Source organism: Amblyraja radiata, chromosome 4 (genome assembly GCF_010909765.2).
Source record: "Amblyraja radiata isolate CabotCenter1 chromosome 4, sAmbRad1.1.pri, whole genome shotgun sequence".
Lineage (NCBI taxonomy): Eukaryota > Metazoa > Chordata > Chondrichthyes > Rajiformes > Rajidae > Amblyraja > Amblyraja radiata.
The window spans coordinates 115,693,500-115,713,624 of record NC_045959.1 but is presented as its reverse complement, the minus strand read 5'-3'; the positions used below and the strand labels follow the sequence as shown (position 1 = coordinate 115,713,624).

Genomic DNA, 20,125 nt, shown 5'->3' with positions numbered 1-20,125 from the left:
TAAGGGATTGGTCAGGCTAGAGGCAGGAAACATGTTCCCGATGTTGGGGGAGTCCAGAACCAGGGGCCACAGTTTAAGAATAAGGGGTAAGTCATTTAGAACGGAGACGAGGAAACACTTTTTCTCACAGAGAGTTGTGAGTCTGTGGAATTCTATGCCTCAGAGGGCGGTGGAGGCCGGTTCTCTGGATACTTTCAAGAGAGAGCTAGATAGGGCTCTTAAAGAGCGGAGTCAGGGGATATGGGGAGAAGGCAGGAATTGATTGGGGATGATCAGCCATGATCACATTGAATGGCGGTGCTGGCTCGAAGGGCCGAATGGCCTACTCCTGCACCTATACTCTATGTTTCTATTGGAAACATCCTCTCCACATTCACTCTATCCAGGCCTTTATTCGGTAAGTTTCAACGAGGTTTCAAATTCTGTGTTCACCATCCGCGAGTCACGGAGCCAGGCGGAAGAGTCGGCTGCCTGCCCCCTTTTCCGGGGTTACGTCCGCTCCAAGATGGTGTGAGAGAGGGACTACGCACTGTCCACGGGCGTCCTGGGGGATTTCTGGGACGCTGGGCACCGCGGGGGTGGGGGGGGGGGAGGGGGGGGAGAAGAAAGGAGAAAGGAAGAGGAGGAGCCAGAGGGCTGAGGGAGAGCTGAGAAGGGGGAAGAGACAGCAAGGGGCTACTGGAAATTGGAGAAGTCAATGTTCATGCCACTAGGGTGCAGACTGCCCAAGCGGAATATGAGGTGCTGCTCCTCCAATTTCCGGTGGTGCTCACTCTGGCCATGGAGGAGGGCCCAGGACAGAAAGGTCGGATACGGAATGGGAGGGGGGGTTGAAGTGCTGAGCCACCGGGAGATCAGGTTGGTTAATGCGGTCCGAGCGGAGGTGTTCGGCGAAACGATCGCCAAGCCTACGCTTGGTCTCACCGATGTAGATCAGCTGACACCTAGAGCAGCGGATGCAATAGATGAGGTTGGAGGAGATGCAGGTGAACCTCTGTCGCACCTGGAACGACTGCTTGGGTCCTTGAATAGATTCGAAGGGGGAGGTAAATCGACAAGTGTAGCATCTCTTGCGGTTGCAAGGGAAAGTGCCCGGGGAGGGGGTGGTACGGGACGGAAGGGAAGAATTGACCAGAGAGTTATGGAGGGAGCGGTCTTTGCGGAAAGCAGACAGGGGGGAGATGGGAAGATGTGGCGAGTGGTGGGGTCACGTTGGAGGTGGCGAAACTGACGGAGGACTATTTGTTGTATATGACGGCTAGTGGGGTGAAAGGTGAGGACTAGTGGGACTCTGCCCTTGTTGCGAGTGGGGGGGATGGGGAGAGAGAGCAGTGTTATGGGGTATGGAAGACACCCTGGTTCGAGCCTCATCTATAGTAGGGGAGGGGAACCCCCGTTCCCTGAAGAATAAGGACATTTCCGGTAGCCCTTGCTGTCTCCTCCCCTTCTCAGCTCTCCCTCAGCCCTCGGGCTCCTCCTCTTCCTTTCTCCTTTCTTCTCCCCCCCCCTCCCCCCCCCCACCCTACATCAGTCTGAAGAAGGGTCTCGACCCGAAACGTTGCCTATTTCCTTTGCCCCATAGATGCTGCTGCACTCGCTGAGTTTCTCCAGCACTTTTGTCTACCATTGTAACATAGTTGTATAGTAGTTTGTTTAGTATATTGGTTTGTCGTATTATGGTGGTGGGTTCTGTTTTGTTTTATTTTATGGTAAATATTATTTTTAATAATTGAATACATTTTTTGATAATACAAAAAATAATAATTCTGCCTTCACATATGCGTGTGCATCTCTCCTCTCTGCAGACCTCTCCCCCGATGTGTCTTGTGGATCGACCCACGGGGTGACCCCGACAGACCTGACTCCATCGCTGGACTCCCCGTCGCCGGACTCTCCCTACTTGATGCCGCTTGCCGCCGACGCGTCCAAGTGGCCGACGGGAGGGGAGCGTGGCCTTGTCTCCGCCGCCGGCTCCGGTGTGGACTTGGCCGCGCCCATCAGCCGGCCCGCCGATGAGGAAACCCGGCCCCAGCCCGAAGGAGCCAGCTGCGATGCCGACGCCGGTCACTCCTACCCCGAATCGGCCGAAGCCGCGCCGCCAGTCAGGGCGGCCGCCCCGTCTGATCTCCGTCCCCCTGAGCGCAAGGTGGGAGTCCCTCGGGAAATGGTGGGCCTCTTTGGACTGAGCACCGCCGACGGCCACCAGCCGGTCGCGCCCGACGCCGGCGCGGGGGTCTCCAAAGTGGAAGGTCCGGACGTGAGGAGACACCCTCGGGAAGGTCCAACGCCCAGTGAAAACCCTCCCTCGGGAAGTTTGGAGGCCCGCGCCGGCGTCTCGGAGGCGGGAGGCTTTCCGGAGACGGGCACCACCCCCAGAGAGGAACCGGACGGGGACACGCAACTGGCGGACACCAAAGCGGGCAGGGAGGCCGACATGCCCGTTCCTTTGCCTCTGGTCGGGAAGGACGTGGAGCGCGCGGAAACGGACCAAGATGCGCTGAGCGTAGGCGAGGACGAAGCTGGTCTTGCCGAGGCTACGCTTGGCCCCGCTGACCTCCCTCCCTGTGACATGAGTGTGGGCATGGAGTACCCGCCAACGCCAGAAGCTCAGGACTTTCCAAGCATTGGAAGGGAGCGTTCTGCCCTCGTAGACCTGCTCGATCTGGTGACAAGCGCTGACAGCGGGAAGGACGAAACTTCTCAAGGTCAGGATCACGCAACCATTTGCCACACTGACGTGGCTTGGTCTTACTTGGAACCCACCAAAGAATTGCTGGTGCCCTGCAGCCCAGCGGACCTGGCGTTCGCCACGGATCAGGACCTTTTCTTCACCGCGCCATCCACCCCAGTGAAGATGGCCAGCGGGGCCCACAAGTACTTTGCATTCCTGAAGCCCGGCTTGCACGAGGAATGCGCGGAGGCCGCGGAGAGCGAAGACAGCGAGGACTGCGCCTGCTCCCCGCCCACCTCCCCCTCCGGCTCGTACAGGACGGCGGACGGGAGCAGCTGGACATCGTCGGGGACCCCCAACACCTCCTTGTCCTGCTCCCCCAACCTGCTGGCCGAGGCGGAAGCCATGGAGGTGCCCGCCTGCTACGTTGAGTCGCTGTCGGCCTTCGCCGAGGAGCTGAACGAGGAGGTCCCGCCTCTGCCCAGCGCCCCTCACTACAGCGTGGCCGACGAGGACATTTGGACCTCTACGGAGGAGTCAACTGAACGGTGCCTTACCGAAACGCAAGATGACCTCGTTCCGTTGGCGTTCGATAACGAAAATCTGGAGACCAGCGAAGACGAGGCGGGCGTGGGTGAAAATGGGATTGACGCCGACTGTGGAGATGAATGGGACGGGGGTGAACACGAAGATGACTCGGATGAAGACGGGCAAGAAAATATAACCCGGGACATTTCCAGCACTAGTTCTGGATTAACTCAGGCCCTGGACACGACAAACTGCGACACCGAACTAGGGGGCTCACCAAAGACCACACCGAATGTTACAGGCGTGGAAGACATTTCTTCCCGTGGAAACTTCGAAGGTGCACCAGAGTCTCGTCGGCAGGAAGAAGCTACGCCAGATCCAATGTGCATGGGGGAATTTAATGATGGTGGATTTAGTAGCGGGAATATTGTGACCACACTTGGGAATACAGGCAACCGGGTGGAATTGGAATTGGAATTGGCGGACATTAACGTCGATGACCTCTCCTGGCGGGATGAGCCCAACCCAGGTCAGGATCGAGTTGGGGAAGGAAGCACACAGCCACTGGGCCTGGTCGTCAGCATATCCTGCCCGAAGTCAGAAGAGGGCGACGTGTTTTCGGAGTTGCGCTGCATGACGGTGGAAGAGGTGGGCGTGGACTACGAGCTGGGCGAGGGCGCCGTTTTCCCGGCGGGCGATTACCTGCTGGCCGAGGAGAGGCGCGGGTATGGGAGACATCGCGGCGGCCGGCGTGCCAACGCCCCCCTGGCTTCCTCCGAGGAGCTGGCCGAAGATTACAACGACTCGGCCACCGAGGAAAGGAGCGGCCTCCCCGGTCGCGGCTCGGAGGTCAGCGTCAAGCCGCCGATCCCGGGGCCGCTCGATCAGACGTTTACCGCCGGCGTGCCGCTCGACAGTTTCCTCGAAGTTGAAGACGAACTCGAGGGGTCCCTGCCTCTGGATTTGGGGGTCTGTTCCCCTCCAGAGGGACGGGGTGAAGCATCGGAGACGGGAAGAGGAAGGGGGAGCGGAAGCCCCGAGGTGGGAACCGGGGCAACGCCGCAATCTCCGTGGCAAACGCAGCCGGTCGGCGAGAGGATGGTGCCCTTGTCCTCGCTGTCCTTTCTGGGCAGTATCATCTTCGAGGCGGAATCTATCGAGGTGACTTCGGTGGCCCCGGCAGAGCGGGGCGTTGGCACCGATATTACCGCCCCCCACAGAGTCGACGATGGAGGCCGCGCCGCCGGAGACGGCCACGGCGTTGGAGGAGAAGAAGACGAGGACAGCTCGGCGTCCTTCCTCCACTCGCTGTCCGAGAACTCCATCACGGCGGGCGTCGATGAGTCCTTCGCCTTCCAGGACACCGCGTCCGAATCGTCGGCCTCCGCTTCCCTGGACGGGGAGGACGAGAGGATGTCAGCCGACCACTACGAGCTGCCGCCGGCGCCGGGGGCCGACCGGGTGGAGAGCGTGGCGGCGGAGGAGACGTGCGCTGGTCCGGACGATGGCGACGACGAGGACGACAGCGAGGAGGATGAGGAGGAAGAGATGTCTTCGTCCGGCTCCCAGACCAGCACCGAGGCGTGCGGGCCGTACTGCACCGTCGGCATGGCGCCGACCATTTTGCCGCCGCACCGCCACGGGGACTCCCACTCCGAAGGATCGCCGGAGAGACGCAGAAAAGAACCCGAGGGCGTCGACACCAGCGGCGGGGACGGCTCTCCATCCTTGACCCTCGCGGAAGTGACCGAACCGCCGCAAGGTCAGGATTCTCCGCCAGAGACGGGCGGTTTCGGGGCGGAGGATCCGCCCTCCCGGCTTCTCCCCAGCCCGTCAGACGAGTCTCGCCAAACACCCTCGGCCCAGGGCGCTGACGCTAGCCCGGAGAATCCTCCAGAGGCGGCGGTGAAGGTTGACCAGATTGAGGCGCGTCGTACGGATTCCATCAGATCGGATCCGGCCATTTTCAACACCCCCGAGTCCTCATCTCCCGGCCAATCCCAAACTATAGATACCCACGGAGGCAATGGAAGACCAACGTCTCTTGGTTCCGCACCAGATTCCTCAGAGGAAGATCTGTCCTTTGACTCCTCAGCCCTTGGGGAGACGAGTGGCGAATTGGCGCCAAGTCTAAGGCGATCGCCAGAATTGGAACCTCTCTCTACCTTGCACCGAGCTCAATCCGGTGGCTGTGGTGAAGCCCCAACCATGCCTCTGGACACGAGGGACCACCCGTCCACGTGGTCAAAGTCAGAGCGTCTTCCGTCGCATTTGGAGAAGACGAAGGTGAACGAAGATGAGCTTGACGTGGAACTGGCCTCCGATCTCCCCGAGGGCATGAATAAGTTTGACGACCCTCGCGATCTCCTCGCTGGGGCGTCGCCCGGGGGCGACGAGATCAAGGGACCCAATGTAGAGATGGCCTTGAACGTCCCTGTGGACCTGGCCAACGAGGTGGACCTCCCTAACGTCAGCTCCAGCGAGTCCAACTCGGAGAACAACAGCAACACTGTGGTCACAATACAGAAGCCATGCGGAGGAAGCCAGTACTCGATTGGGAAGACCATAGATTCCTCAAACATCAATGTCGTCGGCGAGGATTTAGAGTCGGTTTGTAAGAAGATCGATAATCAGTCTACTTGTCTTGAAGAGACTGAACTCTCTCCCTGCGGCAGTCCGTTCCACTTGGATGCGGCCATGTTAAATATCCCCGAGTCTTCATCTCCTGGCGCATCGGAAGTTGCAGGTACCCAGGGAGACGATCGAAGGCCGACGTCTCCGTGTTCCGCGCCGGATTCCTCAGACGAGAGCGCGGCGGAGGACCGTGACGTTCCTCTCCCTGCCGCGGAGCCGTTGGAAATGTCGCCCGGAAGAAGCCTGGCTGTGGGACCTGGCACCGTCATCGCCTTGGGCTTCCGAGACATGCCTCTGCCTCCCCATGGAACCGGGAGCGCGCGCCACCTTGGGCCGATCGAGGGAGGACCTCCTTCCTTGCCGACCGCCGGCCAGTCCGAAGCCAAGTCTGGCCTCAACAACCTTTCCGGTCTCACGAGCGCCGGGAAAACCGCTGGAGCGGACACAAAAAACTCGGGAGGAGATCGTTTGGAAGAGCAACACGACGAGATGTTCAACATTGCACCGACAGAAGTGATGAACATTGTTCCCATGGACAGCCCAGTGAATGGGGACACGGAATCTGGGTTGGAGATGGAGGATGATGCCATGACCAGTGTAGCAGAACCTTCTGAACCTCCACCCTTGGCTGAAGACACCAAAACTATAGATGCCTTAGAGACCCATAACCCTATTGGTAGCACCGGTCCTTCAGTAGATGCTAGTCCTCAAGAGGAAGTGACCTCATCGGATTCATTCCACTTCCTGTCCATCGAGATGGAGTCCAGTTACTCCGAACCATCGCTGGGTGAACCAGATCAACAATTAGAGGACCAGCGGGTCAAAGATGGAGCAGACATCAAAGCTTGTAGTATTGGTAGTCAAAAACATTCTGATGCTCGGCAAAAAGTTGACATTGACCAAGATAATAGGCCAGATCCTGAGTTTGGCCCAAACTCTACATTAAGACAAGATTTGCTTCTGCGTTCAGTCTCCTCGTCGCAAGGACACTTTGAGCCCATTAGGTTTGCAAGTGTTCAGACTGCAACTGCCGTTGGCCCACTGAGGGCCCTGAGCTCCACTTTCGAAGTGGGCGCGCATCCGATGGCCAGCTCGGGAGGGATCGCGGGCCAGATCAGACCTCCCACCACGCCTCTGGAACCCGTGGAAGATGTGGGCGATGAGGAGGAGCCCTCCGACGTCCTGCCGGGCAACGGCGGCAGCGGCGGCAGCGTTGGCGAGACGACGAAAGACTTGGATACGATCCAGGAGGAGAGCAAGGAACAGATGGAGCTCTTGGACAGCTTGCCGGACATGACCCACCCCGGGGAAGACACAGATCCACCACTGGAGAATCTTGCCCACACATTTGCGAATCAAATGATAAAAGATTATCAAGCGGAGCTTTACAAAAATACATCGGAACCGGACAGTGTCGACTCATGGACCACAAAGCCAGCAGGCACCGATCGCCTTGGGACAGAAGAGGCTTCAAGTGCATCAGCTTTCCAAAGTCAAAGTCAATTTTATTCGACAAAGATCCAGGGGACAGAGGATGGGGATTTTGTGGGTCAGTTGGGAACGACCAGTTCCCACCCAGGGGATGGTGCTTGTAAACTGGACAGTTCCATTAGAGTAGAAAATGATAATGGTCAAGCAGAAGCTTCTGGCTTCCCATCAGATGATAGCACCCGCAGATCCACCGTTGTAGAGTTGGCGGACGCTTGCACGGCTGGCCGTGTGCTGCCGTCCAATGCCGAACCGGAAGATGCTTCCATTCAACCAAAGGCCATGAATGGAATGGGAGAGGAAGATGTTCGTTCCGGGAAATCGGACGTTTCGGGTGTCGTCCCAGAAGGTGCAGGCCCCGCGTTGGACGAGGGGGGAGGGGATTCTGTCGGTCGCTTGGAGGTCTCCGACAACAAGCCAAGGAATGATCCCGACCAATCCGGAATCACGGCCATAACACTGGACGATAACGGAAATGGAATTGTGTTGCCCGGAGCGTCACCGGATGGACTTGCACGTAAACAAGATGCGCCAGTTGGAGATGGCGACGAGCAAGTGGTAAGCATCTGTTCAGGGAGCAGCGTTGAGATGGTGGAGGTCCCTGACTCAAGGATGGGGGGCACTGACTCTGTTGACGTCGTTGTGTCAGACGTTGACGACCATAAGTCAACGATGGATGGACCGGTGGCTCCGATGGACACATTGCCGGCCGGAGATGTTGACGGGCTTGAAGAAACGGGCGCTCTACCAGTGGAAGAGGAGAGTGCGTTAGCGGTCGGCGTTGCCCAAACAGGAGGAGATCTCAGCCGGGAGACTGCGCCCACATTAGAAGCTAAACAAGCAGAAGCCGATCACATTCAAGCAGGAGATATTGATGGTAAATTAGATTCTAATCCTGCAGATTTATGCCGAGATGGAGATAGTTCAGAGATCTGCAATGCTGCTAAATCCTTGCAGACAAAATCCATGGAAACATCAGAGGTTTCGGAAGGCTGCACGTCTCCGATGAAGAAGTCTAGTAGCCTATCGCAAAATGATTCTAGTGAACCGCCCCTTGAAGATGAAACTGGGTTCTCTGAAATTTCACCAGGACCAGAAGACAAGAAGGATCAGGCAGTGGTTTCAGATGCTCTCTTGGACGATGTTCCTCCTCACAATTTGGAGTCGGTGGACGCGATGTCAAGTGACGAAGGGGGCAAATTCACAGACACGTCCTCAATTGGAGAGCTGGCGCAAGCCGTGCCACTTAATGAAGCAGACGTCTCTACCAACACCTCCGAAGAGTTCAAGAATGTAGGGTCCACCTTAAGAAGTGGCCCGTTAACAGTCAACGAGGGCTCAGAAGCCACAGGAGGTGAGGCACTAAGTATCGTTGAATCGGCAATAGGTCAAGACACAAGGCTAGAAGACCACTTGGATGCGGGCACAAGGGATGGTGCGGATGGGCCAAGTTCCTTCAGACATCTGCCAGGACACGATGATCGAAGGTTAGAAGTCGCGGAGCCAGCATCATCTACAAGTGGCGATCGGGAGACGGAGGTAACTGATGCCCAGCTGGGAGACGATGCCCGCTGCCTGGACATCAGAAACATGGCAGCAGAAAGTCAGCGACAGGGCGCGGCAATTATCTCACAAATCAGTAGCGATGGCCAACTTAACACCCTCGACTCCTGCCGCGCAGAATCACCAGGGCAGACTGTTGGGCAACACGAGGATTTGTACTCTGAACAAGGAGACGTCAGCAAACAACCGGAAATCCCGGATGATCATCAGGAGGTTTGTGAGACAGTGCCAAGACCTTCTCAGTCCAAGGTGGAAGACTCAGTTTCTGCGGAGGAGCTGGTTCCTGTGGTCCTGCCTCTGTCAGAGACCGCTGAGACTTGGCCTCAAGACCTGGACAGCAACGTGTCCCAGTTAATGGATCACCTCGGTCCCGATGGCCAAGGTCCCGACGTGCCCCAGTTAATGGATCACCTCGGTCCCGATGGCCGCGCAGGTATCACTCCACAAGACGTGGCTGTTGGTGACTCCGGGTGCCGTGGGCGGGCCAGGAAACGCAAGCGATATTAACCGCCACCTGTTGTCCGAGCAGCCAAATGAAGAAATCCGTGAGGCGCCAACATCCTCGAAGGGATCAGAGTCTGCGCCTGCAGCTGAATTTGACCTATCCACCGATGAATCCAATAACACAACATTAGATGGATCCAGGTCAGAAGATGTTGAGGTATGTGACCACCTTATTATACGGTCGGAGCCGACTTGCGAGCCTTCCTCTATCTCTCCCGTCTGTCGAGGAGCACAAGACGTCATTCGGGGCTCAAAGGCCGATGAAGTCGCTGCAAAACATGAGGTGGTGCTGGAAGAGTCAGCGGCGGAGGTTCCCGGGAACGTGGGCGAAAGAGCGGGAGAGAAGGACGCAGCGGAGTGAGACGTCAGAGTCTTGTCCGCGCCAGGAGGCCGTAGGTTCAACTTGCACACGAGGGCTTGCTGATTTAGAAACGGACTCGCGCTCGAGATCGGACGCGAGCCAGGTCGAAACCCGACCCTCGTCTTCCACAAAAGGGGGAACAAAAACGTGAGCGGAAAGACAATGATGTAATATTGGGGAGCCCCGGTCAAGGGCAAAGATCCGTCGGCTCAGTAGGTGGTGACGGACACGGACAAGGAAAGGACGACTCTCCTCGCCGCGCATCACTCGAATCGATCGGAGAAAGCTCTCCGGGAGAAACACTGGACACTTTCCCAACACATCGTTCCCAACTTTCCGCTGAGTTTGGTCGTCCGCTGGGAGAGGGGCTGCCGTTTAATGCTTTGCTCAATATATCCTGCAGAACTCCAGATAGACCTCTTGAATGTCCTCACGCTAGCCCAAGTGGCTTTTCCCCAACGGCAGGATTGGGTTTGGCCTCTGGACCCATCCATTCCGTTTCAGGCCCGATCCACTTGGATAAAGCTTCCCCAGAGATCTGCGTTGAACTGGCTGCTCGAGGCATTTCCACAGTCGTGTCCGTCCCATCAGGCACACCTACGTTAAGGCCACAGGATCCAGAAAGCGTCTCAAAACACGCCGCTCCATCCGAAAGTTCGCCGCGGGGCGGTGTAAGCCATGAAGAGTTCAAGGTGCCCGATGCAAAAGAATCGGAGGAGAAACAGACAGGTAAAGAGTTGCCTTTGCATTAAATGTTTGAGAATTCAGTTTAGTTTAGTTTAGTTTATTGTCACGTGTGTCGAGGTACAGTGAAAAACTTTTGTTGCCTGCTATCCAGTCAGCGGAAAGAAAATACACTAGGGGTCGGCAACCTATGGCCCCCGGGCCGAATGCGGCCTGTAACACAAAATTACCTGGCCCGCAGACTTCCTTCATCTCCGGTAGCTCCCGGGCCTGAGGCCGCAGCACCCAGGCGCGGTGACACAAGGACGCAAGGAGGCCTGCGCTGGCGGCCGCAATGGTGTAGCGGCTGAGCGGCGAGCTCTGGCTGTACCGCATCCTGCGCAAAGCCGCCAGCACGGCCGCGCACCTTCTGTGTCTGGGCTTCACTGTCGGGATCGGGTTTGTCAATGGGCCGGGGACGAGTGAGTGCGAGTATTTGAGTCACCGCCTTCAGTACAGAGCCAAGGCAATGGTCGTAGGTACGCCATGTTGGTGAGCGCCCGTAACTAGGGACGCCATGTTGGTGAGCGCCCGTAACTAGGGACGCCATGTTGGTGAGCGCCCGTAACTAGGTACGCCATGTTGGTGAGCGCCCGTAACTAGGGACGCCATGTTGGTGAGCGCCCGTAACTAGGGACGCCATGTTGGTGAGCGCCCGTAACTAGGGACGCCATGTTGGTGAGCGCCCGTAACTAGGGACATGGCGTCCCTAGTTACGGGCGCTGGTGAGCGCCCGTAACTAGGGACGCCATGTTGGTGAGCTCCCGTAACTAGGGACGCCATGTTGGTGAGCTCCCGTAACTAGGGGCTCCATGTTGGTGAGCACCCGTAACTAGGGACGCCATGTTGGTGAGCTCCCGTAACTAGGGGCTCCATGTTGGTGAGCACCCGTAACTAGGGACGCCATGTTGGTGAGCGCCCGTAACTAGGGACGCCATGTTGGTGAGCTCCCGTAACTAGGGGCGCCATGTTGGTGAGCACCCGTAACAAGGGGCCAGTGCTCCGGGTGGCGTCCACGAAGGGGCGGGATCCATGTGTACACGTGATAGATGTGGCCCGCCATCCGCTCACACACATTCGTCCCAGCCCCTACGCACAACAAGGTTGCCCACCCCTGCAATACATGATTACAATCGAACCATTTACAGTGTATAAATAGATACATGAGAAGAGAATAAAGTTTAGTGCAAGATAAAGCCAGCAAAGTCCGATCAAGGATTGTCCGAGGGTCACCAATGCGGTAGATAGTAGCTCAAGGGCCTGTCCCACTGTACTAGGTAATTCAAAAGTTCTTCCGAGTTTTCCCCTGATTTGAACTCGGAGAATGTCCGTAGCGGGTCCGTAGGAGTTCGCGGATGTCCCGTAGCGGTTCATACGAGTAATGGTCGGCACTCGGGAAATCCGGTAAACTCGTGACGTTTTTTCAACACTGTGAAAAATGTCCACGAGTTAAAAAAAATTCCCACCACACTCCAAATACTTGCAGGTTGTAGACAGACACAAAATGCTGGAGTAACTCAACGGGACAGGCAGCATCTCTGGAGAGAAGGAATGGGTGACCTTTCGGGTCGAGTCCCTTCTTCAGACTGTTGGTCTCCCAATGTTGGGCGAGTCCAGAACCAGGGGCCACAGTCTTAGAATAAAGGGGAGGTCATTTAAGACTGAGGTGAGGAAAAACGTTTTCACCCAGAGAGTTGTGAATTTGAGGAATTCCCTGCCACAGAGGGCAGTGGAGGCCAAGTCACTGGATGGATTTAAGAGAGAGTTAGATAGAGCTCTAGGGGCTAGTGGAATCAAGGGATATGGGGAGAAGGCAGGTGCGGGTAATTGATTGGGGACGATCAGCCATGATCACAATGAATGGCGGTGCTGGCTCGAAGGACCGAATGGCCTCCTCCTGCACCTATTTTCTATGTTTCTATGTTTCTACGTCACCCATTCCTTCTCTCCAGAGATGCTGCCTGTCCCGCTGAGTTACTCCAGCATTTTGTGTCTACCTTCGATTTGAACCAGCATCCGCAGTTCCTTCCTACACAGGTTTATAGGTTGATTGCCACTCGGTGGGCCGAAGGGCCTGCTTCCAAGCTATATCTCTTTAAGTCTAAGGACTATAAACCTAGTAGCAGAATTAGGCCATTCAATAGACAATAGACAATAGGTGCAGGAGTAGGCCATTCGGCCCTTCGAGCCAGCACCGCCATTCAATGTGATCATCCACAATAAGTACCCCCGTTCCTGCCTTCTCCCCATATCCCCTGACTCCGCTATTTTTAAGAGCCCTATCCAGCTCTTTCTTGAAAGCATCCAGAGAACCGACCTCCACCGGCCTCTGAGGCAGAGAATTCCACAGACTCACCACTGTCTGAGAAAAAGTGTTTCCTCGTCTCCGTTCTAAATGGCTTACCCCTTATTCTTAAACTGTGGCCCCTGGTTCTGGACTCCCCCAACATCGGGAACATGTTTCTTGCCTCAAGCGAGTCCAAACTCAAAACAATCTTATATGTTCCAATAAGATCACCTCTCATCCTTCTAAACTCCAGAGTGCACAAGCCCAGCTGCTTCACTCTCTCAGCATATGACAGACCTGCCATCCCGGGAATTAACCTTGTAAACCTCCCTCAATAGCAAGAATGTCCTTCCTCAAATTAGGGAACCAAAACTGCACACATTCGGCCCATCCAGTCTACTCGACCATTCAATCATGGCAGATCTATCTCTCCCTCCTAACCCCATTCTCCTGCCTTCTCCCCACAATCTTTGACACCCGTACTAATAAAGAACCTATCAATCTCCGGTTTAAAACTGGCCCCTTGACTTGGCCTCCACCGCCGTCTGTGGTGATGAATCCCGCTGATTCACCATCCTGAAATAATTCCACCTCGTCTCCATCCTTAAACAATTAAATCTTCTCTTCCTCCTCTTAATGGTCTGCCCCTTCATCTTAACGTGCAGTTTGATTTGTGCAGCTCTCTTCTTTATATCAGAAGACTGTCGTCCAATTTTTCCCCAGGAGCAGATCTTAAAATCCAGCTCCCACTTATGAATGAATGAATAAGTTTATTGGCCAAGTATTCACATACAAGGAATTTGCCTTGGTGCTCCGCCCGCAAGTGACAACATGACATACAGTGACAGTTAGGAATGACACATAAAACATTAATAATGAAACATTATCGATTAAACATGTGAATTAAATAAAATACCAGAGCAAAGGGAGGCTACAGATTTTTGGTTATTGAGTAGAGCTACTACTCGTGGATAAAAGCTGTTTTTATGTCTGGCTGTGGCAGCTTTGACAGCCTGGAGTCGCCTTCCAGAGGGAAGTGATTGAAAGAGTTTGTGGCCAGGGTGAGAGGGGTCAGAGATGATCTTGCCCGCTCGCTTCCTGGCCCTTGCTGTGTACAGTTTGTCACACTGAGTCACACAGAGTGGGAACAGGCCCTTCAGCCCATCTTGCCTGATGTGACGTGACACACATGTGATGTGTTAGCTCTGGCGACCAGCCACTCCCGCCTCTTGCCATTTCCATGACGATGTAAACCCCCCCCACCCGTGTAAAATATCTCCTTGATGTGTTCAATAGAGAGTTAGATACAGCGCATAGGGCTAACGGAATCAAGGGATATGGGGAGAAAGCAGGAACGGGCTACTGATTATTATCTGAATGGTATCAAGTTGGGAAAAGGGGAAGTACAAAAAGATCTGGGGGTCCTTGTTCATTAGTCACTGAAAGCAAGCATGCAGCTACAGCAGGCAGTGAAGAAAACAAATGACATGTTGGCCTTCCTAACGAGGGGAGTTGAGTATAGGTCCTTCTGCAGTTGTACTGGGCCCTAGTGAGCCCACACCTGGAGTATTGTGTGCAGTTTTGTCTCCAGATTTGAGGAAGGACATTCTTGCTATTGAGGGAGTGCAGCGTAGGTTCACCAGGTTAATTCCCGGGATGGCAGGACTGTCATATGCTGAGAGAATGGAGCAGCTGGGCTAGTATACTCTGCAATTTAGAAGGATAAGAGGGGACCTTATTGAAACATATAAGATTATTAAGGGTTTGGACACGCTAGAGGCAGGAAACATGTCCTCGATGTTGGAGGAGTCCAGAACCAGGGGCCACAGTTTCAGAATAAGGTGTAGGCCAATTAGAACGGTGATGAGGAAACACTTTTTCACCCAGAGAGTGGTGAGTCTGTGGAATTCTCTGCCTCAGAGGGCGGTGGAGGCCAATTCTCTGGATGCTTTCAAGAGAGAGTTAGATAGGGCTCTTAAAGATAGCGGAGTCAAGGGATATGGGGAGAAGGCAGGAACGGGGTACTGATTGGGGATGATCAGCCATGATCGCAGAGAATGGTGGTGATGGCTCGAAGGGCCGAATGGCCTATTCCTGCACCTATTGTCTATTGTCTATTCAAGAGAGAGTTGGATACAGCGCATGGGGCTAATGGAATCAAAGGATATGGGGAGAAGGCAGGAATGGGGTACTGATTGTGGATGATCAGCCATGATCAGTTTGAATGGCAGTGCTGGTTCGAAGGGCCGAATGTCCTACCCCTGCACATATTGTCTATGTTTCTATGTTTATTTTTTATGTTTGCCCATGCCAACCAACATGACCCCCCATCTACACTAGTCCCACCTGCCTGCTTAAATGGTTTTTAAACATTGGGATAATGCCTGCCTCAACTAGCTCCTCTGGCAGCTCGTTCCATACACCCACCACCCTGTGTGTGCAAAAAGGTTGCCCCTCAGATTCCTATTAAATCTTTGCCGTCTCACCTTAAACCTCAGAGTTAAAGGAACTTCCTTTAGGAAGATGAGGAGGAATTTCTTTAGTCAGAGGGTGGTGAATCTGATGAACCTTTTGCCACAGAAGGCTGTGAAGGCCAAGTCAATGGCCTAATCAAGTCAGTGGATATTTTTAAGGCAGAGATGGATAGATTCTTGATTTGTACGGGTGTCAGAGGTTATGGGGAGATGGCAGGAGAATGGTGTTAGGAGGGAGAGATAGATTGAATGGTAGAGTAGACTTGACGGGCCGAATGGCTTAATTCTGCTCCTATTACATGACCTTATAAACCTATGTCCTCAGGTTCTTGATTTCCCCCACTCTGCGCACTATCTATTCCCCTCATGATCTTATACACCTTATAGAAGATTGAGGGGGGATCTTATAGAAATGTACAAAATTCTTAAGGGGTTGGACAGGCTAGATGCAAGAAGATTGTTCCCGATGTTGGGGAAGTCCAGAACAAGGGGTCACAGTTTAAGGATAAGAGGGAAGTATTTTAGGACCGAGATGAGAAAAACATTTTTCACACAGAGAGTGGTGAATCTGTGGAATTCTCTACCACAGAAGGTAGTTGAGGCCAGTTAATTGGCTATATTTAAGAGGGAGTTAGATGTGGCCCTTGTGGCTAAAGGGATCAGGGGGTATGGAGAGAAGGCAGGTACAGGATACTGAGTTGGATGATCAGCCATGACCACATTGAATGGCGGTGCAGGATCTAAGGGCCGAATGGCCTACTCCTGCACCGATTTTCTATGGTTCTGTGTTTCTACCTCTATACGATCATCCCTCACCTTCCTGTGCTCCAAGGAATAAAGTCACAAAGTCATCGAGGCATATCAACAGTGAAACAGGCCCTTCAGCCCAATTTGTCCATGCCGACCAAGGAGCCCCATCCAAGCCAGTCCCATTTGGCCCGCACCTGCCCATATCCTTCAGATCCTTTCCCTATCTATGATATATTCGGGCAGGTACCATGACAGGAGGATCGTGTAGACTTTGGAGAGGGAGCAGACGAGGTTTACCAAAATGCTGCCTGGATTGGAGAGTATTGGCGACAAGGGAGAGTTTAGACCAACTTGGAATGTTGGAGTGTCAGAGATGGAGGGGAAGACCTGGTGGAAGTATATCGGCCCTTTCTTGGCAAGGCGAACCAAAAAGGTCACACACGTGACCAGACGGCATCACACACGGTAATACATTAAAACATTCTTGTCGGAGATTAATCTTCTTCATCGCTAATTTCCTGCCTGCAGAACTACGACGCATGTCTGCTAAAGGTACGAACGTTCTAGCTTTTAAAAAAAATTCACAAGAGTTTGTCTGAGTCGATAAAAAAGGCCGCCGTGTCAGATCGCACACGTGACCAGTCGTATTCGACCCCTGACCCTCAACAAACATTGTCGGCATAACATGAATATTCCACCTGATAAACTTATGAATAAATATGAATCATATATGCAGTACAAAACAATATACCTGTAATGCTTTCAGAATTAGAAGAGAGGTATTCCACAATTTGTCCACATTTCTGGTCACACACGTGACCAAGACTGGGCCTATTAAATTTTAGTTTGGTTGAGAGATACAGCGCGGAAACAGGCCCTTCGGCCCACCGATTCCGCGCCAACCAGCGATCCCCGCACACTGTCATTACCCAACACACACTAGGATAGGGGAATCAAGAGCCAGAAGCTGTAGGTTCAAGATGAGAGGGGAAAGATTTATTAGGAACCTGAGAGGCAACTTTTTCACGGTGGGTATATGGAACGAGCAGAGGGTGGTGGGTATATGGAACGAGCTGCCGGAGGAGGTAGGTACTAGAACAACATTTAGAGGGATAGGGACCAAAGAGAGTTATGGAATAATTCTGCACGGAAACAGGCCCTTCGGCCCAAATGCCCATACCGACCAAGATGCCCCATCTACACTAGTCCCACCTGCCCATGTTTGGACTCATATCACTCTAAACGTTTCCTATCCATGTACCTGTCCAAATGGCATTTAAATGTTGTTTTGGCCCGTGCTGAGGTAATTTGTGGCTGGCCCTGAATGGTTCTGGTCTTTTCTCGTCCCCAGCTCTTCAGCCCCCTCCCTCTAACCCCCTAATTTCAGTCTGAGGAAGGGTCCTGATCCGAAACGTCACCCGTCCTTTTCCCCCAGAGATGCTGCCTGACTCGCTGAGTTACTCCTCCATGGCCAGAGTGAGTCCCACCCCAAATTGGAGGAGCAGCACCTCATAGTTTGCATCCCAGCGGTATGAACATTAACTTCTCTAATTTCAGGTAGCCCTTGCTCCTCCCTCTTTCTCCTCCCCTTCCCAGCTCTCCCACAGCCCACTTCCTTTCTTCTTCGTGCCCCCCCCCCACAACCCCACATCAGCCTGACGAAGGGTCTCGACCCAAAACGTCACCTCTTCCTTCACTCCATAGATGCTGCCTCACCCGCTGAGTTTCTCCAGCATTTTTGTCTACCTCGCTGAGTTACTCCAGCACTTTGTGTCTTGTCTTTGGTATAAGCCAGCGCCTGCAGTTCTTTGTTTCTATATTTTATGAGGATGTTGCCGGGACCCAAGCGCCTGAGCCGTAGGGAGGTCTGGTCTGCGTGATGGACTGTGCTACATCTGCAACCCTCTGCAATTTCTTGCGGTCTTGGGCAGGTTGCCAAGCCGAGCTGCGATACAAATGGTGCATCGGTAGAAGTTTGCAAGAGTCATTGGAGACATGCTGAATTCCCTCGCTCACCTCAAGAAATAGAGATGTGGTTGTGCCTTCTTGGCTGTTGCATCAAGATGGCTGCTCCACATTCTAATAATTTGGCTAATTCAGGAGGCAGGCGTATGATTTTTCTTGAAGTTCCACTTTTTCGGAGTGAAAAAACTGCAGCAAGATCTTGATCGGCTGGGCAGGTGGGAGGGTGGAATTTAATACAGATAAATGTGAGGTATAGCTCTTTGGGAAGTCTAACATGGGCAGGACCCACACAGTGAATGGTTGGCTCTGGGGAGTGTTGTAGAGCAGAGGAGATCTAGGAGTACAGGTGCATGGTTCCTTGAAGGTGGAGTCACAGGTAGATAAGGTGATCAAAAAGGCTTTTGGCACTTTGGCCTTCATCAGTCAGAGTATTGAGTATAGAAGTTGGGAGGTCATGTAGCAGTTGTATAAGATGTTGGTGAGACCGCATTGTGTTCAGTTCCGGGCACCTTGTTAGATAAAAGATATTGATAAGCTGGAAAGGGTGTAGAGAAGATTTGCGAGGATGTTGCCAGAACTCAAGGGCCAGAGCTACAGGGAGAGGTTGAGCAGGCTGAGACTCTATTCCTTGGAGCGCAGGAGGATGAGGGGTGATCTTATAGAGATATACAAAATCATGAGAGGTAAAGATCGGGTAGATGCACAGAGTCTCTTGCCCAGAGTAGGGTAATCGAGGACATGGGTTTAAGGTGATGGGGAGAGATTCAACAGGAACCTGAGGGGTAACTTTTTCACACAACCGGTGGTGGGTGTATGGAACGAACTGCCAGAGGAGGTAGTTGAGGCTGGGACAATCCCAACATTTAAGAAACATTTAGATAGATACATGGATAGGACGGGTTTGGAGGGATATGGGCCAAACGCAGGCAGGTGGGACTAGTGTAGCTGGGACATGTTTGCCGGTGTGGGCAAGTTGGGCTGAAGGGCCTGTTTGCACACTGTATCACTCTATGACTCCACGATTGAGGCTGGTGAAACATGATGGAAGAATCTTAGTTATATAGCACAGTGCCCAGGCATGATATATCTGACATTAACATTATTAATTCACGCCTGCCCACAGCTCTTATTACTGAAGAGACAGAAGTCAAAAAGGACCGAATATTCTTTAAGCATTGCCAAGGAATATTTAGTGCCGACCTGATTTAAATAACTGATTTAAATTACCCTTTTGATGGGACCCAGCACCAGTAATGCAGTTAAGATATGTCATGTTGTAATTTTCGAGCGGAGCATCAAGGCAAATTCCTTGTATGTGTAAAAACTTGGCCAAAAACTTATTCCGTCATTCATTCACTGAAGATAGACACAAAAAGCTGGAGTAACTCAGCGGGACAGGCAGCATCTCTGGAGAGAAGGAATGGGCGACGTTGCGGGTCGAGACCCTTCTTAAGACCCTGCTCAATCTGAAGAAGGGTCTCGACCCGAAACGTCACCTATTCCTTCTCTCCAGAGACGCTGCCTGTCCTGCTGAGTTACTCCAGCTTTTTGTGTGCACATTCAGTGTGCTCAGTTCTAGAGCTGGGAGCTGAGAGAACTGCTAACAGGGAGATTTAGTACAATAGGGGAGGTTTCTTCACTGCCTGCAGGTAGAAACATAGAAAATAGGTGCAGGAGTAGGCCATTCGGCCCTTCGAGCCTGCACCGCCATTGAATATGATCATGGCTGATCATCCAACTCAGTATCCTGTACCTGCCTTCTCTCCATACCCCCTGACCCCTTTAGCCACAAGGGCCACATCTAACTCCCTCTTAAATATAGCCAATGAACTGGCCTCAACTACCTTCTGTGGCAGAGAGTTCCAGAGACTCACCACTCTCTGCAGGCAGTGAAGGAAGCGAATGGCATGTTAATAATAATAATACATTTTATTTATGGGCGCCTTTCAAGAGTCTCAAGTACACCTTACAAATATTTAGCAAGTAGAGGAAAAACATGTAAGGGGAATGAAATAAATAGTAGAGACATGACTAGTACACAAATTAAAGACAGAATTCAATTCAAAACACAATATGAGGCAATTCAAGCACAGATGAAAAGGGAGGGGGACGTGTGGCTAAGGATAGGCAGAGGTGAAGAGATGGGTCTTGAGGCGGGACTGGAAGATGGTGAGGGA

The 20,125-nt window shown here is 53.2% G+C and overlaps 2 protein-coding genes across 2 annotated transcripts in view; both read left to right on the top strand.

The window, feature by feature from the left end:
- The window catches only part of LOC116972512, a 41,062-nt gene extending 31,244 nt beyond the window's left edge, over positions 1-9,818 (top strand). Inside the window, exon 2 of the mRNA XM_033020292.1 lies at positions 1,806-9,818. Coding sequence (XP_032876183.1) covers positions 1,806-9,391 — 7,586 coding nt within the window. The 3' untranslated portion in view covers positions 9,392-9,818. The remainder of the gene's footprint in view (positions 1-1,805) is intronic.
- Positions 9,649-20,125, top strand: part of LOC116972605 (nascent polypeptide-associated complex subunit alpha, muscle-specific form-like) — a 32,910-nt gene continuing 22,433 nt past the window's right edge. The window contains exons 1-2 of the mRNA XM_033020420.1: positions 9,649-9,780; positions 9,818-10,478. Of these exons, the coding sequence (XP_032876311.1) occupies positions 9,649-9,780; positions 9,818-10,478 (793 nt within the window). The remainder of the gene's footprint in view (positions 9,781-9,817; positions 10,479-20,125) is intronic.